The sequence below is a fragment of the Branchiostoma belcheri genome, unplaced genomic scaffold, assembly GCF_001625305.1.
Source record: "Branchiostoma belcheri isolate BF01 breed outbred unplaced genomic scaffold, Haploidv18h27 scaffold10, whole genome shotgun sequence".
NCBI lineage: Eukaryota > Metazoa > Chordata > Leptocardii > Amphioxiformes > Branchiostomatidae > Branchiostoma > Branchiostoma belcheri.
The window spans coordinates 3701484-3720402 of NW_017802380.1; the positions used below are offsets into that span (position 1 = coordinate 3701484).

At 42.8% G+C, this 18919-nt stretch overlaps 4 protein-coding genes across 4 annotated transcripts in view; 1 reads left to right on the plus strand and 3 right to left on the minus strand.

The window, feature by feature from the left end:
- Nucleotides 1-126: 126 nt before the first annotated feature.
- On the minus strand, nucleotides 127-4256 carry LOC109469122 (carboxylesterase 5A-like). The gene is made up of 7 exons (XM_019767511.1): nucleotides 3800-4256; nucleotides 3095-3310; nucleotides 2372-2634; nucleotides 1696-1949; nucleotides 1314-1454; nucleotides 805-1001; nucleotides 127-436 (listed from the first exon to the last, which is right to left on the minus strand). Exons 1-7 carry the CDS (start codon nucleotides 4186-4188, stop codon nucleotides 127-129), a joined length of 1770 nt encoding a protein of 589 aa, XP_019623070.1. The 5' UTR covers nucleotides 4189-4256.
- Nucleotides 4257-4609: 353 nt separating this feature from the next.
- On the minus strand, nucleotides 4610-11959 carry LOC109471400 (ADP-ribosylation factor 4). The gene is made up of 6 exons (XM_019770689.1): nucleotides 11644-11959; nucleotides 9621-9701; nucleotides 9197-9306; nucleotides 8707-8778; nucleotides 7608-7733; nucleotides 4610-7109 (listed from the first exon to the last, which is right to left on the minus strand). The coding sequence occupies exons 1-6, from the start codon at nucleotides 11708-11710 to the stop codon at nucleotides 7023-7025; spliced, it is 543 nt and encodes a 180-aa protein (XP_019626248.1). The 5' UTR covers nucleotides 11711-11959; the 3' UTR covers nucleotides 4610-7022.
- A 1355-nt stretch (nucleotides 11960-13314) lies between these two features.
- LOC109469129 (SLIT and NTRK-like protein 4) lies at nucleotides 13315-15848 on the plus strand. The gene is made up of 3 exons (XM_019767525.1): nucleotides 13315-13738; nucleotides 14294-15329; nucleotides 15575-15848. The coding sequence occupies exons 1-3, from the start codon at nucleotides 13315-13317 to the stop codon at nucleotides 15846-15848; spliced, it is 1734 nt and encodes a 577-aa protein (XP_019623084.1).
- A 1308-nt stretch (nucleotides 15849-17156) lies between these two features.
- The window catches only part of LOC109470627 (cytochrome P450 2U1-like), a 4095-nt gene continuing 2332 nt past the window's right edge, over nucleotides 17157-18919 (minus strand). The window contains exons 4-7 of the mRNA XM_019769655.1: nucleotides 18861-18919; nucleotides 18644-18760; nucleotides 18112-18253; nucleotides 17157-17804 (exon numbers count right to left, since the gene is read on the minus strand). The exon at nucleotides 18861-18919 is cut by the window's right edge and continues 106 nt beyond it. Of these exons, the coding sequence (XP_019625214.1) occupies nucleotides 17623-17804; nucleotides 18112-18253; nucleotides 18644-18760; nucleotides 18861-18919 (500 nt within the window). The 3' untranslated portion in view covers nucleotides 17157-17622. The remainder of the gene's footprint in view (nucleotides 17805-18111; nucleotides 18254-18643; nucleotides 18761-18860) is intronic.

Here is an 18919-nt window from a genome sequence, read left to right on the forward strand (position 1 = left end):
GTATAATGTAATAACCGCATGACCGTGCCGTTAAACACATTCTCAGCAACTTCCAGATTTAACCGCCCAACATGGTGGACAACACTTACGTAATAGTCACGTGAGTGCATACAGCCCTATCGTTTCCTAACTACCGGCACCAGGAAAATGGTTGTACATATAAGACATTAGACACGCGACGACGCACGCCATCAGAGTCTTCCCTACAAAAGTGATGGCACCAGACGTCACGCCGGGGGTACAGGTCTGACACTCGCACGTTCTTCCGTCCAAAGCAGGCGCCGTCTTGGTCCAGAAGAAGGTGTGTTTGGGCCGGAGGTTGGACAGGACGGAGCCGGGGGACATGGTGTCGGTAAGGCGGAGGTACTGTCTGGTAGATGGGAGGTACTTGGGCCAGTCTACCGGCAGGGTTGTGTCTGCTGGCGAGTTTGGGTTGCTGGTAAAAGATAAACGTGATTATTAAGCCGTTATAGATACAGCTCTGATAACCAACACACATGTACAGTATACTCTGTATTAACAAAGCTTTACCAAAAGCTTACTATGATTGACACATAATGCGTTGAGGCCTAAGTGAACGTACGCTAAAGCGTTATGATTAAAGGCACGTGGAATCACATGTTTATGACGTAAGCATCGTCAGCCATGTTGGCTGATTACTCCCGGGAGGTGCCAACTAAATTTTAATGCATGTTACAGTCACGTGATGCATATGCAAATTTATCGATAGTTCTCCCTAAGGATCTACCAACCGACGTGGTAGAGACTCTATTTGCATAATTTATGCAAAAATGCACGTCCTACCCTGTCTTAGCGAAGTTGGACCAAAGCGTCATCATGGTCCGCATGAGGTTCTTCTCGCCGTCAGTAGCGCGTTCCAAGAACCCCGACGATGGAAAGATGAAGTTGTAGTTGGTCGCGTGTGAAGCACCGACCCCTGGCGGAAGGGGTGAGTACGACAGCCGGTGGGCGAACTGGTACATGTAGGCCGTATAGTTTCTCTGTACAGAATACAGAACACGGTCGATATTTAGTAAAGTATCAAAGTATCGATAATTAGTGACTAACAGGTCAATAAGTCTTATTCCAAGGCAACGCGTAATGACTTTTAGAATGGTTGGTAATGCTTAAATCGTGGTCATGTTGCTGCAATTTGTTTTATACTTTGTCAAAAGTGTAAAATATAGCATACGGTGTCTCAGAATTTGAAAAAGAATTCAGTAATTGCGAATAAACTTTTTAGGAAATGTACTGGGGCTAAATCGCAAGAGTCTGTTTGAGAAATATCGATTGCACGAATGTACAAATCACACCTTGGAATATAAGTCTGCTTTCTGGACTGTGTTGGCCACGTAAGTAAAATCGCCGTACAGATCTATCAGCGACCTCCTCAGCGACGCAGGGTCTTCCTCATTCCACATGTCATAGTCGTAAGTAAGAGCCTCCAAGACGTCCTGTTATAGTTGAAGAAATGTCAATCACAAAAGATGCAATCTACTGTCTATTATCGTATTAAATATTTAATTTCATGTTGACATAACTGGTAAACGGCCCTTAGACGTATCACATCCAGTTTTGCACAGAAAGTATGAGCTGCCTAAGACCATGCAGACTTTACTAAATACCTTGTACTAGTAACTGCGTGAAGCTATGTACTCATTTTCACGAGGGTCGTGGGAAATAAGTGTTAAGTGCGCCACATATACGCCAGGTTTGATTTACCTCCGTAAAGAATCCTGGCAGAAGCCCCTGAACCAAACTTTTGACCGCCTCTACGTTATCCACTGCTAAAAATCTCGGATCTTCATACAAGTAGCCTCCTTCGTCGTCGTTGCTCCCGAGGAGTACGTCCCTGTTCTCCAAAGCCCCGGACTGGAGGATGTGCAGAGGGTCCTCCGGTATGAAGTCTCCGTCGACCACGGGTGTCCAGTACCTTAGCGGCGGTGTTCCTACAGCACGGATGGAGAAATATCTGATGTCATATATGGACACCAAAATGGGGGTGGATACAGCTACATTTTTGCGTTGCAGTATTTGCGGTACAGTGAGTCATTGACAGTGCTCAACAGTTTTCTGACACCCCCATATGCATGTCTGCTGCAAAAATTGCCCTACACGCTACAGAACACGTTCATGAACCAAGCCTGACGACAGCAAGAGTGCCCAAGATTAAACGTCGGCGTAACCTCACAAGAAATTGGACTATAATATCCAGAGCCGTGCCTATCCAGGTCTATGGCTAAATTGGTTATGGTTTTCCATAGTCTCCGCGTATCCAAGAACTTAGATTTGCCAAATGCACGGTTCTGGATCCTTGTGGACTATCCAGAACCGTGCCTGAGCATGTTTCTGGATACAATGCGATCCTTACCTGTAAATGTAGCGGCAGCGTTGGTGAGTTGGACGGGGTCCGCCGCTCGTAGCTCCGATACCATGGCGGCCGGGTCGTCGCTAGCACAGTTCATCAGGCGGCAGAGGTTTCTGACTGACTCCAGCGGCCGGGGGTTGATCGCACCGGGGCCGATGGACGTGCCACTTTCGCAGATGACGCGGCTGAACAGTCCGTTGTTTATGGGACTCAGCATCTGAAGACTGACCGCGATGGAACCCGCGCTTAAGCCATACACCGTAATGCTGTAGGACAGAGAATACGTCGTAACTTACAGAGAGCTTGAAGTTCAAACGCGTGCACAGGGTTATTATATGGCGGACAAATGTAAAAATTGAAATACATCAACTTTTTAATGTGTAGACCAAATTAATACATTCAATATCCTCTGGTGCTGTCCTTTTAACTGTTCTCTAACTAAAAAAATGCTCTCAACGGTCTTGTCGACTGACTCATTCAGTCTTTGAACCAGTCTCCAGACACACCTCACTCTATGTACTTGTGGCGTCGGAAGGTCGTTGGAAGGCTACATATGTATCGCCCCCCGTCCCGGCTGAGAGACGGCTTCGCATGCATGGTATTTGGAGTATAATTAGGTCTTGGTCTACTGATCAAAGAAATAAGTAGGATGTGATCCTCCTAGCGTCTTTTTTTGGTAATGCAGTAGAATTTTTGTATACGTACAGAAACTTAAAGCACACCCACCTGTCCGGGTCCCCGCCGAAGTTGCGGATGTTGTCCTTGACCCACACGATGGCTGCCCGCTGGTCCATGAGCCCGAAGTTTCCCGGCGAGTTCCGGTCTCCCGTACTGAGGAACCCGAACACGTTCAGACGGTAGTTCAGCGTCACCACGATGACGTCACCAACGGCAGCCAACCAGTCCACGCCTTCCATGTTGCTAGCAGATCCGAATTGAAATCTAACGGGTGTCATGGTTGGATAAATCACTGTTAACACGTTTTCTCTTGTTGTTACTCTCGGGTTTGGAGGTATTGTTTTGTTTATGTGTGTTTGTTGTGTGTTCGTGCACTCGAGTGACAACACGTAGGTGTAGGAAGTTCCATAACCAAAGACCACAAAAGACAAAAAAAAAAAAAAAAAAAAAAAAAAACAAGAAAAAAGCACACACAACCAAAACAATAACTGGGGGTAATGACAGGCAACAAACCCGGGCGTTACCTATAGCCATTTGAAATCAATCCCACATTATATAGTAACCTTCATGTATACGTAGACATGCAACCTTACCATAGACCATGTAATTCCTCATTGTATGTCTTTCATGTATGCTCACCTTATGTATATACAGTACTACGCACAGGTATGGGTTTGCAATAAACTATTACTATTAATTAGTCAAACGAACCTTTAAACAACGTAAAAAACAACAACGAAAAACTCTACGCACGCTCCGCCGTGTATGTAGACCATCACTGACAACGCCGCCGCCTGCCCAACTTGACGAGGGACGTACACGTTCAGATACAGGCAGTCTTCCGACATGGGCCCGCCTGGCGAGGTCTGGACGCACTCGCTACCGAAGACCGACGCGTTCCTCACGCCCTCCCACGGCTGTACGGGCCGGGGAGGGGCGAAGCGGAGGCTGTCTGTCGGCGGAGCGGCGAAGGGAACCCCCAGGTAGTTCTCCACAGTCCGCCCGTCGGCTGTACTGGTGAATCCCGCGATCTGACCGGACGACGTGGTTCGGACGGGAGTGTCCTGAGTCTGACCAGAAGCGGCGGCCAGGAGAACAACCACTATCACTAACAGAAATGTAAATCGTGCGTTTTCGTCCATTTTTTAGTACAGAGCACTGGACTTTGGCACTAGTACTGGTGCAGTTACTCGATCAACGTGTGATTAAATAGTGGCCGTGGCTTGAATGTAAACAAAGCAGTCCATGTAACATGCAAACATGTCAGCCCCTCCCAATATTATACTCGGAATTCGTTCACAAGTCGGCTGTGTTAAAACGTAATGGTTGTCTTTTGGTCGTAGAAAAAAAAAGACATCAGACAGCGACGAAAATTAAAAACGTGTTAAACAATTTGATGAATGAAAAAAATCACTCGAAATTTTGGCCGTGTTTTTTGGTCTTTGTCTAACTCTATAATTTGAAGGTCTGACTCTAAAAAATGTACAACACCTTATACTTTTTGTAGCTTTCAACTGCTGATGTTGCAAGGCTACTTTATAGATAAAGAAAAACACAAACGACTTGAGACGTATGTGAAAATTTTATTTACTAAATCAACTAAAATCACAATGTATGACAGACATCATTACTGCAATGTATGGAAGTTCTGGCTACCCTAGTCCTCTTTTTCCCCCCAACAGCCAGCCTAGATGAAACCGATTTGAACCAGTCGAAACCACATAAGTAACACGACCAGGCCACATGTATATTACTACTATATAGCCATCGTATGCCTCTATCCTTACTCATGTATATTGTCCATTGTTCTTTGCAATACCTTCTTCAGATACAGCCCATGTTTTCTGAAATAATAAAATAGGTTCGAGATGATTTTTCCAGTGTTTTGAACACTTTTAGAAGTACTGTACAGAATAAATAGATTTGTGGAGTTTGTTACTACACTTGTGACTCGTGCTATCAGCTATCATGTCGAATATATATGAGCTCTATGCCATTTCAAAATGTTATAAATGTGATGATACAACAGATAAAATGGTTCTTTTGCACGCAAAGCTCAAGTTAAAAGCGACATTCACAAAGATATGACGGTAGTCTGGGCCAGCTGTTGGAGAGGGTGGTTCAAAAGTCTTGCGCCGGATGCTTTCTCTGCTCGGTCAGGACTTTCGCACCACCCTGTAAATGATATATACCAATGCATTGGCAACGCCCCTGGGGTGTCGCCAAAAAATTCCACTATCTGTGCATTTCTGAAGAAGGATGTACAACAAGGTCTAACCCTACTTTGTGAACAATAAGGTCGTGAATTTTTTATGCCAAACGTTGATTTTTGGTCCAAGAGGTCTTCATTTTGTTTTCATTTTAGCAATTTCAAGGCAAACTAATTTCTCTCCATGCCTTCTTGTACTTATCTTCAGAAGTACACAAGTACAGAAAAATGTACATAAGATACAGACAACTGTGGGTACAAGACGACTTGCAGTATACTAGGACATCCCTTACATAAACATTACATTTGGATTCATGAATTTCTTTCTTGATTATCAACCTCCATGGCCTTTATAACTTATAGTATTTTCTTCTTCGTTCACAATGATGTAATGAAGAAAGAAATTCTCTTTTGATTAGCAATGGATCGAAATTCAAAACCCTTATTAACAGTGCAACACTGACCAGCTTTTTTTCTACAAATACCGTTTCTTTCACTATTGCAAGTGATGTTTGCAAACATTCAGTAAATTAATAAAAGTGTCCCTTTGGAGCTGTGATAATAATATTATTAGTATGATTTTTTAAATGATTTATTTCGTTAAGGTCCAGAGTGTGTACTGATTTGCACATCGGGTCAAAAGTATCAAAACATAAGGAATGTCCTTTTTACTGAAAACTGAAGAATGTCAAAGTACATATGTGCTCTAGTAGGATAACTGATCATAGCAGATAATTTGTACCACAGACCATTCACCAGAGGTTAACTGAACCAAGCAGATGATTCGCACAACTGTACATTCAGTATCACTTTGAACGAAATGTAACTTTATTATTTTTTTAAATTGGCATTAAGCTGACCAAGAGAAAGATTTAGGAATGAAAAAAAATATTGCTCATGTTATGAATTGTCAACATTTGGCAGTAGAATGTTTTATTTTGGAAAAAGAAACTTCATTGAAGTCAAAGTCACAAAAAGCCCACAAATTTAAGCCCCAAGCACTGCTAACAAAATTGAAGACTTATTCCAGATATATCTATTAGAGTATGTAACAAACATACTGATAATTTGTATGTTATGTTTGTGGACACTGTTTATCATAAACAAAATAGCTGTGATATGCAACCGCAAAACCGTGTGATTTATTAAACAGGAAAAGTCATTCAAATTAACATTGAGAAAGAAAAAAAAAACATAAATCTTTATTTGAAATAACAGCAGGTCTTCATGCAAAGAGGGGGTGAGATATTCCAGTGGGTTAGTTTGGGAAAATGTGCCTTTCTTAAAACATTATCACATTCGTGTTAATATTGGCCAACATGAACTATTTGCTCAGTCCACAGGGAAAAGAGTTGGGAGCTTCAAAACCATCATAAGTTGTCATAGTTAATAATGTTAAGTACAATGTCATGCTAACTCAGTCTGGAACTACTTCTAGCTTAGGAACTCTATACACTAAAACTCAAGACTGTTCTGCTTTTTTCTTAACTTCTTGGAGCTTCTAAAAAGGCTCTCAGATAGCTATAGCTTTCTCATCCCATTGTACTTAGAAGCAATGTTTGAGAAAGAAAGTAAAAAGGATTCGGGGGCCACGTACTATCTTTTCTACTCTTTATGGCCAATGGCAACATACGTTTATTTCCTACGGTGTTCAACAACTAGGCCATGAGATATCTACTAGGAATCTACCCAAGAAATGTACATGAATTGTTTTTTTTTTTAGTTTAGAGGACAGTATGTCTATATATGGCATTGTGTGGGTGGGGTCTACTTGCTGGCCAATTCGTTAGATAACCAATCAAGTCCCTCGTACAGTCCGGTCCCTTGTGTCGCACACGTTGATTGGATGTACCACTGAAAGGAGACAACAAAATGGAAGTCAGAAGAAAATCTATGATCTTTACTAGAAACTTTAAATTTAAAGGTACATGTAACATTTGCAAAGTAAAGCTCTGTTTATTCTTACTCAAACACATTCATTCATATGGTGACACAAGTCCATCTCTGTCTTGCCACTTGCTACATAATGTGCTCCAGCACCATAGGGCATCTGCTACACCGGTTACCATGGTGATGGAAGTCTTGTCCAGGTCAGTGACATTAATTGTTCGGAGAAGAAGACACAGAAAAAGCAATGCTTTCCTGCTGCAAAGAGGTTAGATTTGACAATTAAATATTATCCAAATGTAGAAACTTTTGACTTAACTTCCTGTCAGTGTCCCTTACATGCTTAATATGTGGAAACAAATAAGGAAGCACAAGTAAACACACATAGGGGTCACACCAAAAATAAAACATCTGTATATGAATGTAATAAGTTCAAACTTGGCCTGAGATAAAAATGGTACTGACTTTTCTGTTGCGAAGGTCCTGAAGCTTGAGATTCTTTTGGATATCTGCTACTGACATGGCGTTGGGCAGATCCTGTTTGTTGGCAAAAACCAGCAGCACGGCATCTCTCAGCTCATCCTCCCCACACTGACAAACAAACAAACAAACATACAATGTCAGGCAAAGAAGTTCTTACAAAGTGTTAGTGTCTCCTGGGAGGACCACATGACCATCTCTATGCTCTACGGTGACCTCCCCAGAATCTCTGATGAGGTCAGGAAATAGAGAATGGAGATAGCTGGACACCTGACATCCTGAGCTGCTAGCCAGCTGGCTTATCCTGTAAGAGCCAGCAGAGGAAGGGAGGAGAAGGGGGGAGAATAGAAACAACCTTCGTTGACAACCTGAAGAGCCCATCCCTCTTCTTCCAATGCCTTTTAACTCCCCAAGTGAACCCAGTGGTCGAAATACTTTTTTTCAGTGCTCTGCAATATTGCAGAAGAGTCAAAATTATGTTCTGCAATTTGGAAATACTTTCTGCAAATACACAAGCCTCCATACTACAATTTTGCAGGTTTATAAGCATGAACTATTGATTGATATGCAAATTAGTGAAGACAAATTTTTGGAAGTAAAAAAGGAAACAAAAAATAGACAAGTCCAGACAAGGATGATGCAAATTAGTGAAGAAGCTCCTGTTGTTCCACTTTCAGAACAGGAGACTGTCCTTGGGGCCAAGACCGCCAAATCCCAAGTGCCAATTTTTCCTGCTGCAGAATTGCAGATTGTATAAATTTTTGTTCTGCAATCTTGAAAATCTATCTGCAGATTGCAGACTGCAGACAGGTATTTCGAACACTGGAACCATATTACCATTTTGTAACTTTTTACCAAGGTAAGCATTTATATTAATGATTAATTAACAAACAAGACTTTGCTCCATATATCAATGACTGACTTGTTTCATCCACTGCTTTTGACCTTTGTCCAGGTCTTACTAGTCTAAGACTTTCTCCTCCTTTTAATAGTCTTACCAGGGTAGTTTTCTTTGGGTGCCAAAGTGTTGAAATTTGAGGGGTTTCTATGGCTTCCCTATGAAATTTGCAACTTTTTTCCTCACCATTTTGTCCAGCTCTTGTTGTGCCTCTGCCATCCGCTCCCTGTCATTACTGTCCACAACGAAGATCAAACCCTGCAGGGGAAAAAAATGATGATGAGCAACAGGAAACAAAAACATGTGTTCAAATGATCAGCAGTTCCTTTCACCTCAGTCTTCAACTGAAGGCCTTATTTTGAGACATTTTCAACAATGCAGAAGAAGAAAACCAACCTGCAATTTTGCAGACTGAATAAATCAGGCTAGGGGTTGTGTCAATTCCAGACGTGCAGTGCAAACAACATACCATGCTCCTTAGCCCAGGCACTACAGTGCACAATGCAGATTTTGCTTCAAAGTTGCTCCATTTTTTATTGGGAAATGCTCTATTGGGCTTGTGTGTTTGCAGAAAGTACTTCCAAATTGCAGAACAAAATGTTGACATTCAGTCTACAATATTGCAGGACACTGATCATGAAAAAAGTATTTTGACCACTGCACTTTCATTTCTCACCTGTGTGTTCTGGAAGTAGTGTCTCCACAGTGGGCGGATCTTGTCCTGGCCGCCCACGTCCCACACTGTGAAACTGATGTTCTTGTACTCCACTGTCTCAACATTGAAACCTAGCAATGGGTAAAACAACACAAAAACAACATCAAGAAAACAGAACATGGAAAGACAATAAAACAAGCAAAGATTTACAACCAGTCCGAGAGTGTATTGTATATGTAAATATGATGATAATATGATGAAGGGGCAGTGGGTTGGTGAGAGCCACCCAGTGTTTAGGGCACAGTATGGAAAGGTGGAGCCCACTTTTTATTGGTCACAAAATTTTTGGACACAAAAAAGTTATGGACACAAGCAATGCTGCATTAAGCATTTGAGTCATGACTGTGATATTGCAAATTTACACATGTAACACTATGATACTGACCAATAGTTGGAATGGTGGTAACGATTTCCCCCAGCTTCAGCTTGTACAGGATGGTGGTTTTTCCAGCTGCGTCCAGGCCAACTGGAACAGAAACAACCACAAGTCAGAGGCTATTGATAAACAATGGGTATAACTGAATGGAAGAGAACTGCGTTGATACATAATAGGTGTTGTGGGAAAGAAAATGGAAAACATCCATCTGACTACACATGTGGGATTGTGTGTGTGTGTGTGTGTGTGTGTGTGTGTATGTGTCTGTGTGTGCACTGTGCACACATGTTCACCACAGTACCTGTCTATATCTATACATGTTATCTTAACTTCATTACATGGTACTGTCTGTGTGAGTGTATGTGTCTTTAATTGTGTGTGTGTAAATTTATTGTGCATGCATATATGTACATTTATGTGTGTAACTTTCAGTGTGTATTCATCTGTATCTCTGTGCACTGAATTTTATATACATGTGTGTGACCATATGTGCATTTGTGTGTAGTTGACTTGTCTGTGTGTACAACTGTGTGCTCATGTGTGCCATCTACATTAAACCTCCAAGTCACACAAGGTCAGAAGCAAATTAATGTCAGGTTATTTTGCATGAGTATCCGTCTATTCAACTATCGGAAACCCAATGAGGTGCATGCATTAGCATGGCCAATTAGATCAGCCCTGACATTTGAGTAAAAGGCCTTTGGTCATTTGCAGTGCATGCAAATTGGGATGTGACACTTTTAGGGTTAATCTGCATTTATGACTATATGAGTCACTTTGCTGTTAGCTTAGGCATGACACACCTTGCCTCTACCAGGCTTCAAAGGTGACTGGAAAGAGTAGAAATTGGTTAGTCTGCAAAAGGAGTGCAGTTTGCTGCTTCTGAAGCCTGGTAGAGACTCTAACACACCAACTCCTAATGCTACATCCAAACTTTGTACTATTTATATGATTGTTTTCAAGGTTTTTCCATGAAATTGAAAAGATCCCTGTTGTCTTTGTGCATTCACTGTAATGTCATGAGGTTTTTCTTCCAGTTTCTGCATAATTTGCTGAAGTCTATGATTTTGGATGGAATGTTGAGCTTTATGTTGTACCTACATGTATGTAAAGAAAAAAATGTGATAAGGCTAATTAAAGGCTATACATTGTACAAAAATTGATAAGACTAGAGTATCTGGACAAATGTATCTATGTGTTTAACAGAAGTTGGCATTGGCAATGTACATTGAAATGAAAAAAAAAGGAACATAATACCTTGACCACACCTGAAATATATGAATAAATGCATGCATATAATTTTGACCTAATACCTTATGGGAATTAGATGAAAAAATTGAATTCAAATTGAGTACATCTGGTCCAAACCGAAAGGGATTCAAAACATTTATTTTCTTCTTGAGCTGAAATAGTTTTGAAATGAACATATTGCAACTGTGGCACACTTCTATGTAACGTTAGAAGTATCTGACTCAAGAAAATAGGGTTAGTATACATGTATGTCTATTTGTCACTCGTGGTAATGCATAAAATTTTATACGTGATCATATTGCCACGTATTTCAAGAACTATTTATGCCTATCTTGTTTTAAACCAGACCTGACTAGAAGCGGGACCAGATTAAAAAATTACGCGTTTACATCCGAAAAAGATTTTTAGAAAATATTTAAACGTTTCTTTCATAGTGCTTATTTACTCGTGATCAGCCTTTGTCTAGTTTGTTTGCTCCTATTTCTTCGTCATTATATACAAGCCTCAAGAGATATTCTAACAGAATCTTGAGTATGAAATGGATATTATTTGAACAGACTGGCTGCCGCACTCATATATCATATATAATTTTGCACAGGTTGGAATTTGAAAGCACAGTTTGACGCCATAAAAATTTGACATACATTTTTGTCCAAGCCTTTTTTTCCACAAATCCATCGACAATACAAATGAAATGAGTCCTATACTATATGTGAGTTTAGAAAATGTTTTATATGGCCAAAAAGCGGTGTGGAAGAACAAGGAAACAGAGAAGACTTACCCATCAAAATCCTCATCTGCCTTTTACCGAACAATTTTGTAAAAAGGGTGCCGAGACTGAGACCCATGGCTGAACGTTGCTTCCGGTTGCTTTCTTCACGCTTTACGCAAAAATACCACTTGTAAAACAGGCGAACGTCGTGAAGATGTCTTCTCTGTGGTCTTATCTGTGCGACTGGACCAGAGTTGGGGGTTTTTATGAGGAAGTTTTGGGTGAAAATCGCCGGGAAAGCCCGTGTGTTGGGAGATCGCTGCCACGTCAATTTGGTGCACGCAAGGAGAAATGACGTCACTCGCCAATATGGCGGGCACCGGTCCTTCCCATCATCCCACGGGCGGGAGCAACCAAATATCGAAAAGGGGAAAAGCCCGAAATCTTTGAACCCTTGATGGAAGCCATATGAAATATAATGTTCAAGCAGATATAGGATCCGGCAAATCTTTTGCTAGGCCACAATAAAGGTACTAGTATTTGAAATCTATAGCTGGAAACTTGCAAATAGATAGATTATGGCCAGAATAATGCATTGAAAACAAAGTTCATGCAAAAAAAAAAAAAGATGGTGCGTGAACCTTTGTCTTTTGCCAAACAATGACAGTACAAAATCCCTTGTCACTTTTGATCGCATTAAAATATGGGTGTAAAGACGGGCCTTTTTAAAGCGCAAAAACATGGGTATGTAACATCGAATCTGGTCCTACATCTGCATTTACCGGGATCACGATTATTACCTTCACTCCAGCTAACGGACTAAGCATCCAAAATATCCAATTAATTCAGCTATGAACTTATCAATTAAATATGTAGCAATAATAACAAACTTTTAACAAACATTCACACCAGGCAACTGCATCGTACGTGTAAATTTAGTATATAAAATCCGACTTCCTGTAATTGTAAATCGACGCATAACGAACGCTAGTGAAACAATTCCCTTTCACGTGTATACCTAGGTGGTTATTAAATTTGACTTTTAAATTTTATTTTTCCTCATTACCAATTAAAGATATGTTTCATCACGGGCATTTGTATATACAGACTGTCCGTAATCGAAAGGACGCAGTGCAACAAATTAATATCCGTCCATGTGTAAGTGACAATTGAAATGACTTTCAAACTTTCCAGGCCGTACAAAGATATGTTTTATAAAAGAATCAAACTTCTCAGAATAATTCATAACTTTTTTTTATTTTAAATTGCAATTGCACAACACGTGTAAATGTAGCATTTCCGTCCATGTGTAGGTGATAATTATAACTAAAGTGACTTTCAAACTTTCCCTCATTTCCTACGATTTCATCAAACAGTCAAACTTTTCAGAATAATTCATGATAAACTAATGCAAAAATATAATTGGCAATTGCACAATATCCGTCCTGCGTAGGCGGTAACTGAAATGACTTTCAAACTTTTGCCCATTACTGAGCCGGATGTTTCATTAAATGAACATCAACTTTCTCAGACAAATTTGTCACAAAAAATACAAAACATTGGCAATTCTACATCACTTAATTGGCACGTGAGCACTTGTTATAGAGCAGATTCAGTTTGACAGACATGCAGCCACTCTTTCCCATTGGTTGAACCGCTCATTGCCACGATGCCATTGGTTTAACTGTTAATTGTGAGGAACAGTCAGGATCGGTCTACCGGTACCAGTCAGTCATCAAGATGCCGCGAAGCAAGATACTGGTGTTGTTCCTTCTGCTCTCCGCACATTTACATGTCGTGCTTGTTGCAGCTGAATGGGGATGCCCAGACGGCTGCAATGCCAGTCCATGGCCAATCCGTATCTGTAACTGTCCTTCCGACGGACACGGGAAGCCGTGTAGCTGGGTGGGGCATGACGGGACTACCTACCGCTTCGACCGGTGTCTGGACGCCGTGCCAACCGGCTTCCACCGGGAAACTCGATCCATCAAGCTTGCCCATCTCCGCTCGTCTACTCTCCCGGATGGCTCCTTCCCAGACACCCCGAAAATTCCATATATAGAAATCAAGCAGTCCAACGTCTCCATCATACAGCCTGGGGCCTTCCGGGGTCTGCAGTCTGCAATCGTGCTTTGCCTTGTGGACAACCGCATCTCCAGTCTCGGTGAGTTGAAGGAAGCCCTCTAGATCTGGCTCCTTGATTAAAAGTGTTATTAAACCTGTATATGTAGTTTGTCTTTCCCGTAAACAAACAAATTATCCATGCGTTTGCTGCACTCAATATATTATTTATGCACACCCTAAAGCACGTATATCAAATGTAAATGTAATAATAGGTAGCGGTTTGGTGATTTGGCCGACACTGGTTTATGAGGGTTGTATGTACGTCGTCCTCAGCAGCAAGGATTGAAAGTGAGTGGGCGGAGATAGGGGTTCAGTTGATTGACAGGGTCGTGGGCCGGTGTGACCGGGTGGGATGGGGTATGGGGCTGCCAGGAATTTGTACTGTGTAATCATGGTGTGAAACACAAGCCATGGTGTAATAACATCATGCAATCGTCTGAGTAAGAATCCATTCTATGATAAATGAATCTGATATTTCCAAATGATCATAAAACACTGTCCTAATACATTCACAGAACAGAAAACACCGATTTCTTGTAATGAAGTTCTTTTTTTAGCAGCAGTAATTGTTGAACCATGTATTGTTTCCCTTCAGGACCTGACACTTTCATGGGACTTGAAAAACTAGAATCCTTGTACCTCGACAAGAACGTGATTTCCAGCATATCTCGAAATGCCTTTCGTGGCCTTCCTAACCTTGCACAACTGAAGCTCTCCCAGAACCACCTGACGTCGGTGCCAGTCGAAGCCTTCCTGCTGCCACGGGCATTGTTGCTAGCAAACCTGACAAAGAATCGCATCGCTACCATCCACAGCAACGTCATGCGCCTGAATCAAAGTGACCTGCGTGTTATCGTGGACAAAAACGACCTGCGATGCGACGAGAACCTGACGTGGTTCATCTGCATCCTGCCCCGCCTCCGCCAGATTCGTCTTAACAACTTGACGAAGTGCGTTTCTCCGGCCGAGCTCCAGGGATTTCCACTCGCTACCGTAAGAAACAACATCTGCAAAACTAACACCGCCAGGTCACCGGAGGCGTACAACAAGACCATTTCCATGGAGCCGGCCTCCACACAGCAGACCCACACAAATGTCGTGTCAGCCTCTCAGCACACAACAGAGATGGACCGTGCCATTGTTCTTGGGGGAGGTCCAGCCATCATCAACAGGGATGTCAACAGAACCTACACCATAGCCGTGATCAGTGCTGTTGTGGTTCCCCTCCTCTTCGTGTTGTCGCCATTAGGTGTCTTCTTCATCTACAAACGCTGGTGTGGCCATGGCGAAGTTTTGGCCCGTCAAGACCGACCGACTGAAATGCAGGAATCTGACCGGAACCCCCAAACAGGCGGCCCTCAACCCACCCCGGCCCAAGACCAGTCATCAGGAGACAGTGAGACTATCCAGCCATATGCAGTGGGCTTCGACGGCGGCCAGGGACCAGATTCTGAGATCCAGCCATACGCAGTGGTCTACAAGAAAGACCAAGAGCAAAACGACATCTGTGCGATCCCCCTGTATGGAATAGACTGTCCAGACACAGAAGCTACTGGAAGTCATTCAGAGGCAGATTCTTCCCAGCAGGAAAACACCCTCAGCCAACCGGCAGCTACCGCCCTCAACCAACCGTCAGCAACCCTCATCCACCAACCGGCAGCAACTGTCATTAACCAACCGGCAGCAACCCTCATCAACCAACCGGCAGCAACCCTCATCAACCAACCGGCAGCAACCCTCATCAACCAACCGGCAGCAACCGTCATCAACCAACCGGCAGCAACCCTCATCAACCAACCGGCAGCAACCGTCATCAACCAACCGGCAGCAACCGTCATCAACCAACCGGCAGCAACCGTCATCAACCAACCGGCAGCAACCGGCAGCAACCAACCGGCAGCAACCGGCAGCAACCAACCGGCAGCAACCAACCGTTCAATCAACCAGAGTACCCGTCGCTGCCGTCCTCCGCGGACACGGAGCCAAACTATGAGGACGAAGAGGAGGCAAATGACAAGAATCCCGCACCAACCAGCCACGGCAAAGGTCCTTACGGAGTGAAGGAAGAAGAAAAACGCAAAGGCGCGAGCGGGATCTACAGGACTGACCAGCAGGGTGCTGTTGCAGAAGCGTACAGCACATCCCCGTGACATCATCTACAGCCGTACTGTATACAACCGGAACAAACCGGCCCACAAAAGCTAGAAATCCCTGCCGATCCAAAAATCTAGAAAAATTCGACATTTTCCAAACCCTTTAACCTGTAGCCTTATGAAAATAACAACTTGAACATCCATGCATTGGACAAAGAAGGACATCCAGAAATGTAAAGCATAGTTTAGAAATAATTTGAGAGTTTCGGACAGTTCAAATCGGGATACAAGTAATGCGTGAAAGCTAGACCCACTTTGATCCCCCTACCATTGAGTTTAATCGGAGTCGGTATATATAGCTTTCATGGCGGATGAATTCCAGGATTGAGGACGTGTACATTCGGTGTTACATGTATTTCCGTCCGTCTTGTGATGTGTTTGTAAGCATAACATAGCAATTATACTAGACAATCAGTTTGCATAAGGAAAGCCCTTTAAAAGAACAGTCAACTTAACATGTTATGCACTATACATGTAATTCGTAAAAATTCTTTCTTGCTATCTTATGCAAAGTTTATTGATAATATAACTTGCCCTGTTTCGAAAGACATATTATGGTATTCGAAGTTATCTCAAGAAGCGAGAATAAGTTGAATCTGTGTATACTAATGTATACATTTGATACTGTGTATATGTCACAGGGGAGATTGGAATCCAGGGGAATCCGGAACTCCCCTAGGGGAGATTGGAATTCTGATTTCCCCTAGGGGAGATTGGAATCCCAATCTCCCCTAGGGGAGACTGGAATCCTCCTAGGGGAATCTGGAATCCTCCTAGGGGAGATTGGAATCCTGATATTCTGATCCCAGATTAGTAGTAGAAATACTAGAACTCATTCTTTTTCTGCCCAACACTGCTGATATGCTCTTCAACCAATCTGTAGAATTCTGCTTTCTGCTGCTGTTCATCCTCCGCCATGACTTGATCAGTATGCTGTCACTTTGACTGGCTTGGCATGGGGAACAATCCCTTATATACCAAGTCACTAACTAACTGGAAAAACTGGTTTTTGATTCACTATCTCACAATGGCCTGATGCAAATATCTGAGTCTGATTTACATATTCACTTACCTATGCTGAATTTGATTGAAAGTTTAGGTGTGAAATAATTCAGTCTATTTTCCAAAGCATTTTGATGCAATCAGAATTTCTCCTTTTAAAATTGGAGATTGTAATAATTCCCACTTGTCCTAGGGGAGATAGATTCCAATCTCCCCTAGGGGAGATCGGAATTCCAATCTCCCCTAGGGGAGTTCCGGATTCCCCTGGATTCCAATCTCCCCTGTGACATATACATTACCTGTGTATACTGTGAATACACCACATTCTTGTATCGATATCATCCTGACATCAATAATTAAATATCTTTCATTCAGTATCATATTCTGACTGAAACACGTCTTTTGATTTGCATTTTGTCTAGAAAAATTGCATGAAATGTCAATGAAAGTCTATGAAAAGCAAATGTAAAAGAACGTGAAAACAATACAGGGTGTTTTCCTGTTTTTCGTCGGCATAATGTATTTTGCCAGCGCAAAACCTGTTATGTGCATAGCAGAACGTCTTGTCTAAGGTCGTATGCGTATTCGCGTATGTATAAGAATGACACCCCAGCTATAGTTTTCATATGTTGTGTCAGAAATGGTGTCGGATGCAACATGTAGACCAAACATCCAACAGTAACAGATGAAAAAAATGACGAAACACCTGAAGTGAAAGAAAACTTGCACAGGATAATTGATCGGTAGGTTTAGTAACGTAGTACACAATCTAGTTTCTCGGTGTCGCCACCAGTTTGAAGGGCACGGGGGAGTGCGTGGCCCCGAACACCCCTTCTTCGGAGGGTTCACTTGAGCCCTCTGGCAGCTTGAAGCTGAAGCGCTGCAGCAGAGAGGTGAAGAACAGGAAGAGCTCCATCCTGGCCAGCTGTTCCCCCAGGCAAACTCGACGACCTGCAATGATGAAAGGAGCACTATATAAAGTTTGATCTTTAAGTTTATGCTATCTACCCAAGAAAATATGCAGTTACTCAAGTACCTAAATAGATTTAGAAAACTTCCACATGTTTCAAGTAGCATGCACTAGCAGCCACTGACGAAAAGTAGTGGATGCTAGCTACTTGAAACGTCTGACAATTTTCAAAATCTATCCAGTTGCTTGAGTAACTGCTTTCTAGCGTATCTATTCTCGTTATCTGGATATCTAACCTCCATCGACGTTACATACCATCTACTTCACATTCTGTACGTATAAACTCACCGATGGAAAACGGCATCACTTCTTCCCTCTTCACAAACTTCCCGGCGGCGTCCAGGAAACGGGCGGGGTCGAACTTGTGCGGGTCCGGCCACAGTCGAGGGTCGTGGTGAACCGCCCAAAGGTTTGCCTGTACGATGGTACCCTGTCATGACAGTCAACATGTTTTGAACTGGCAGAATAATGTCACAAGGACGAAGCAGTGCTGGGAATCTGTTTCCACTATTCGCGAATCTGCGGTATACGTAGCAGACAACATTACAAGAAACAACAGCATCCTTGACCCACTTGCTTGGCTATGGCCTGGCGTACCGGCATGCCACCAGCCCTAGTCAACCGTCAACACCCAATCACGTCGCCGCCTACGGTCAATGGGCAACGTGATTGCCTAGTAACTTTTCCTCTACCGAACGTAGGTAACCTGATTTTTTTTATGTCTGGTCAGCTCTAACCCATCGAGAAGCATGGACACTATAGTAAGGGCCTTTCCCTGGTACGCACAAGCGTCGCGGGTCTGACTGACTCAGTGCCCTACCTTAGGAATGTTGTAGCCCCTGAATGTAACGTCGTTGCTTGTGGTGTGCGGTACGGAGAACGGAGCGATGCTTGCCAGTCGGCTCACCTCGGTCAGCGTTGCCTCGGTGTACGGCATCTATAACAAACAAAAGGCCATACATCATTCACTTCTTCAGAATTCACTTCTTCAGAACACCCAGAAAAAACAATATCTCCAAGGTAAAACTAGTCCCTTCCTGAGCGCGATGCGCCATGGAGGGGTCCCGGTCCGGCCCGATGACGCTGTCTATCTCCC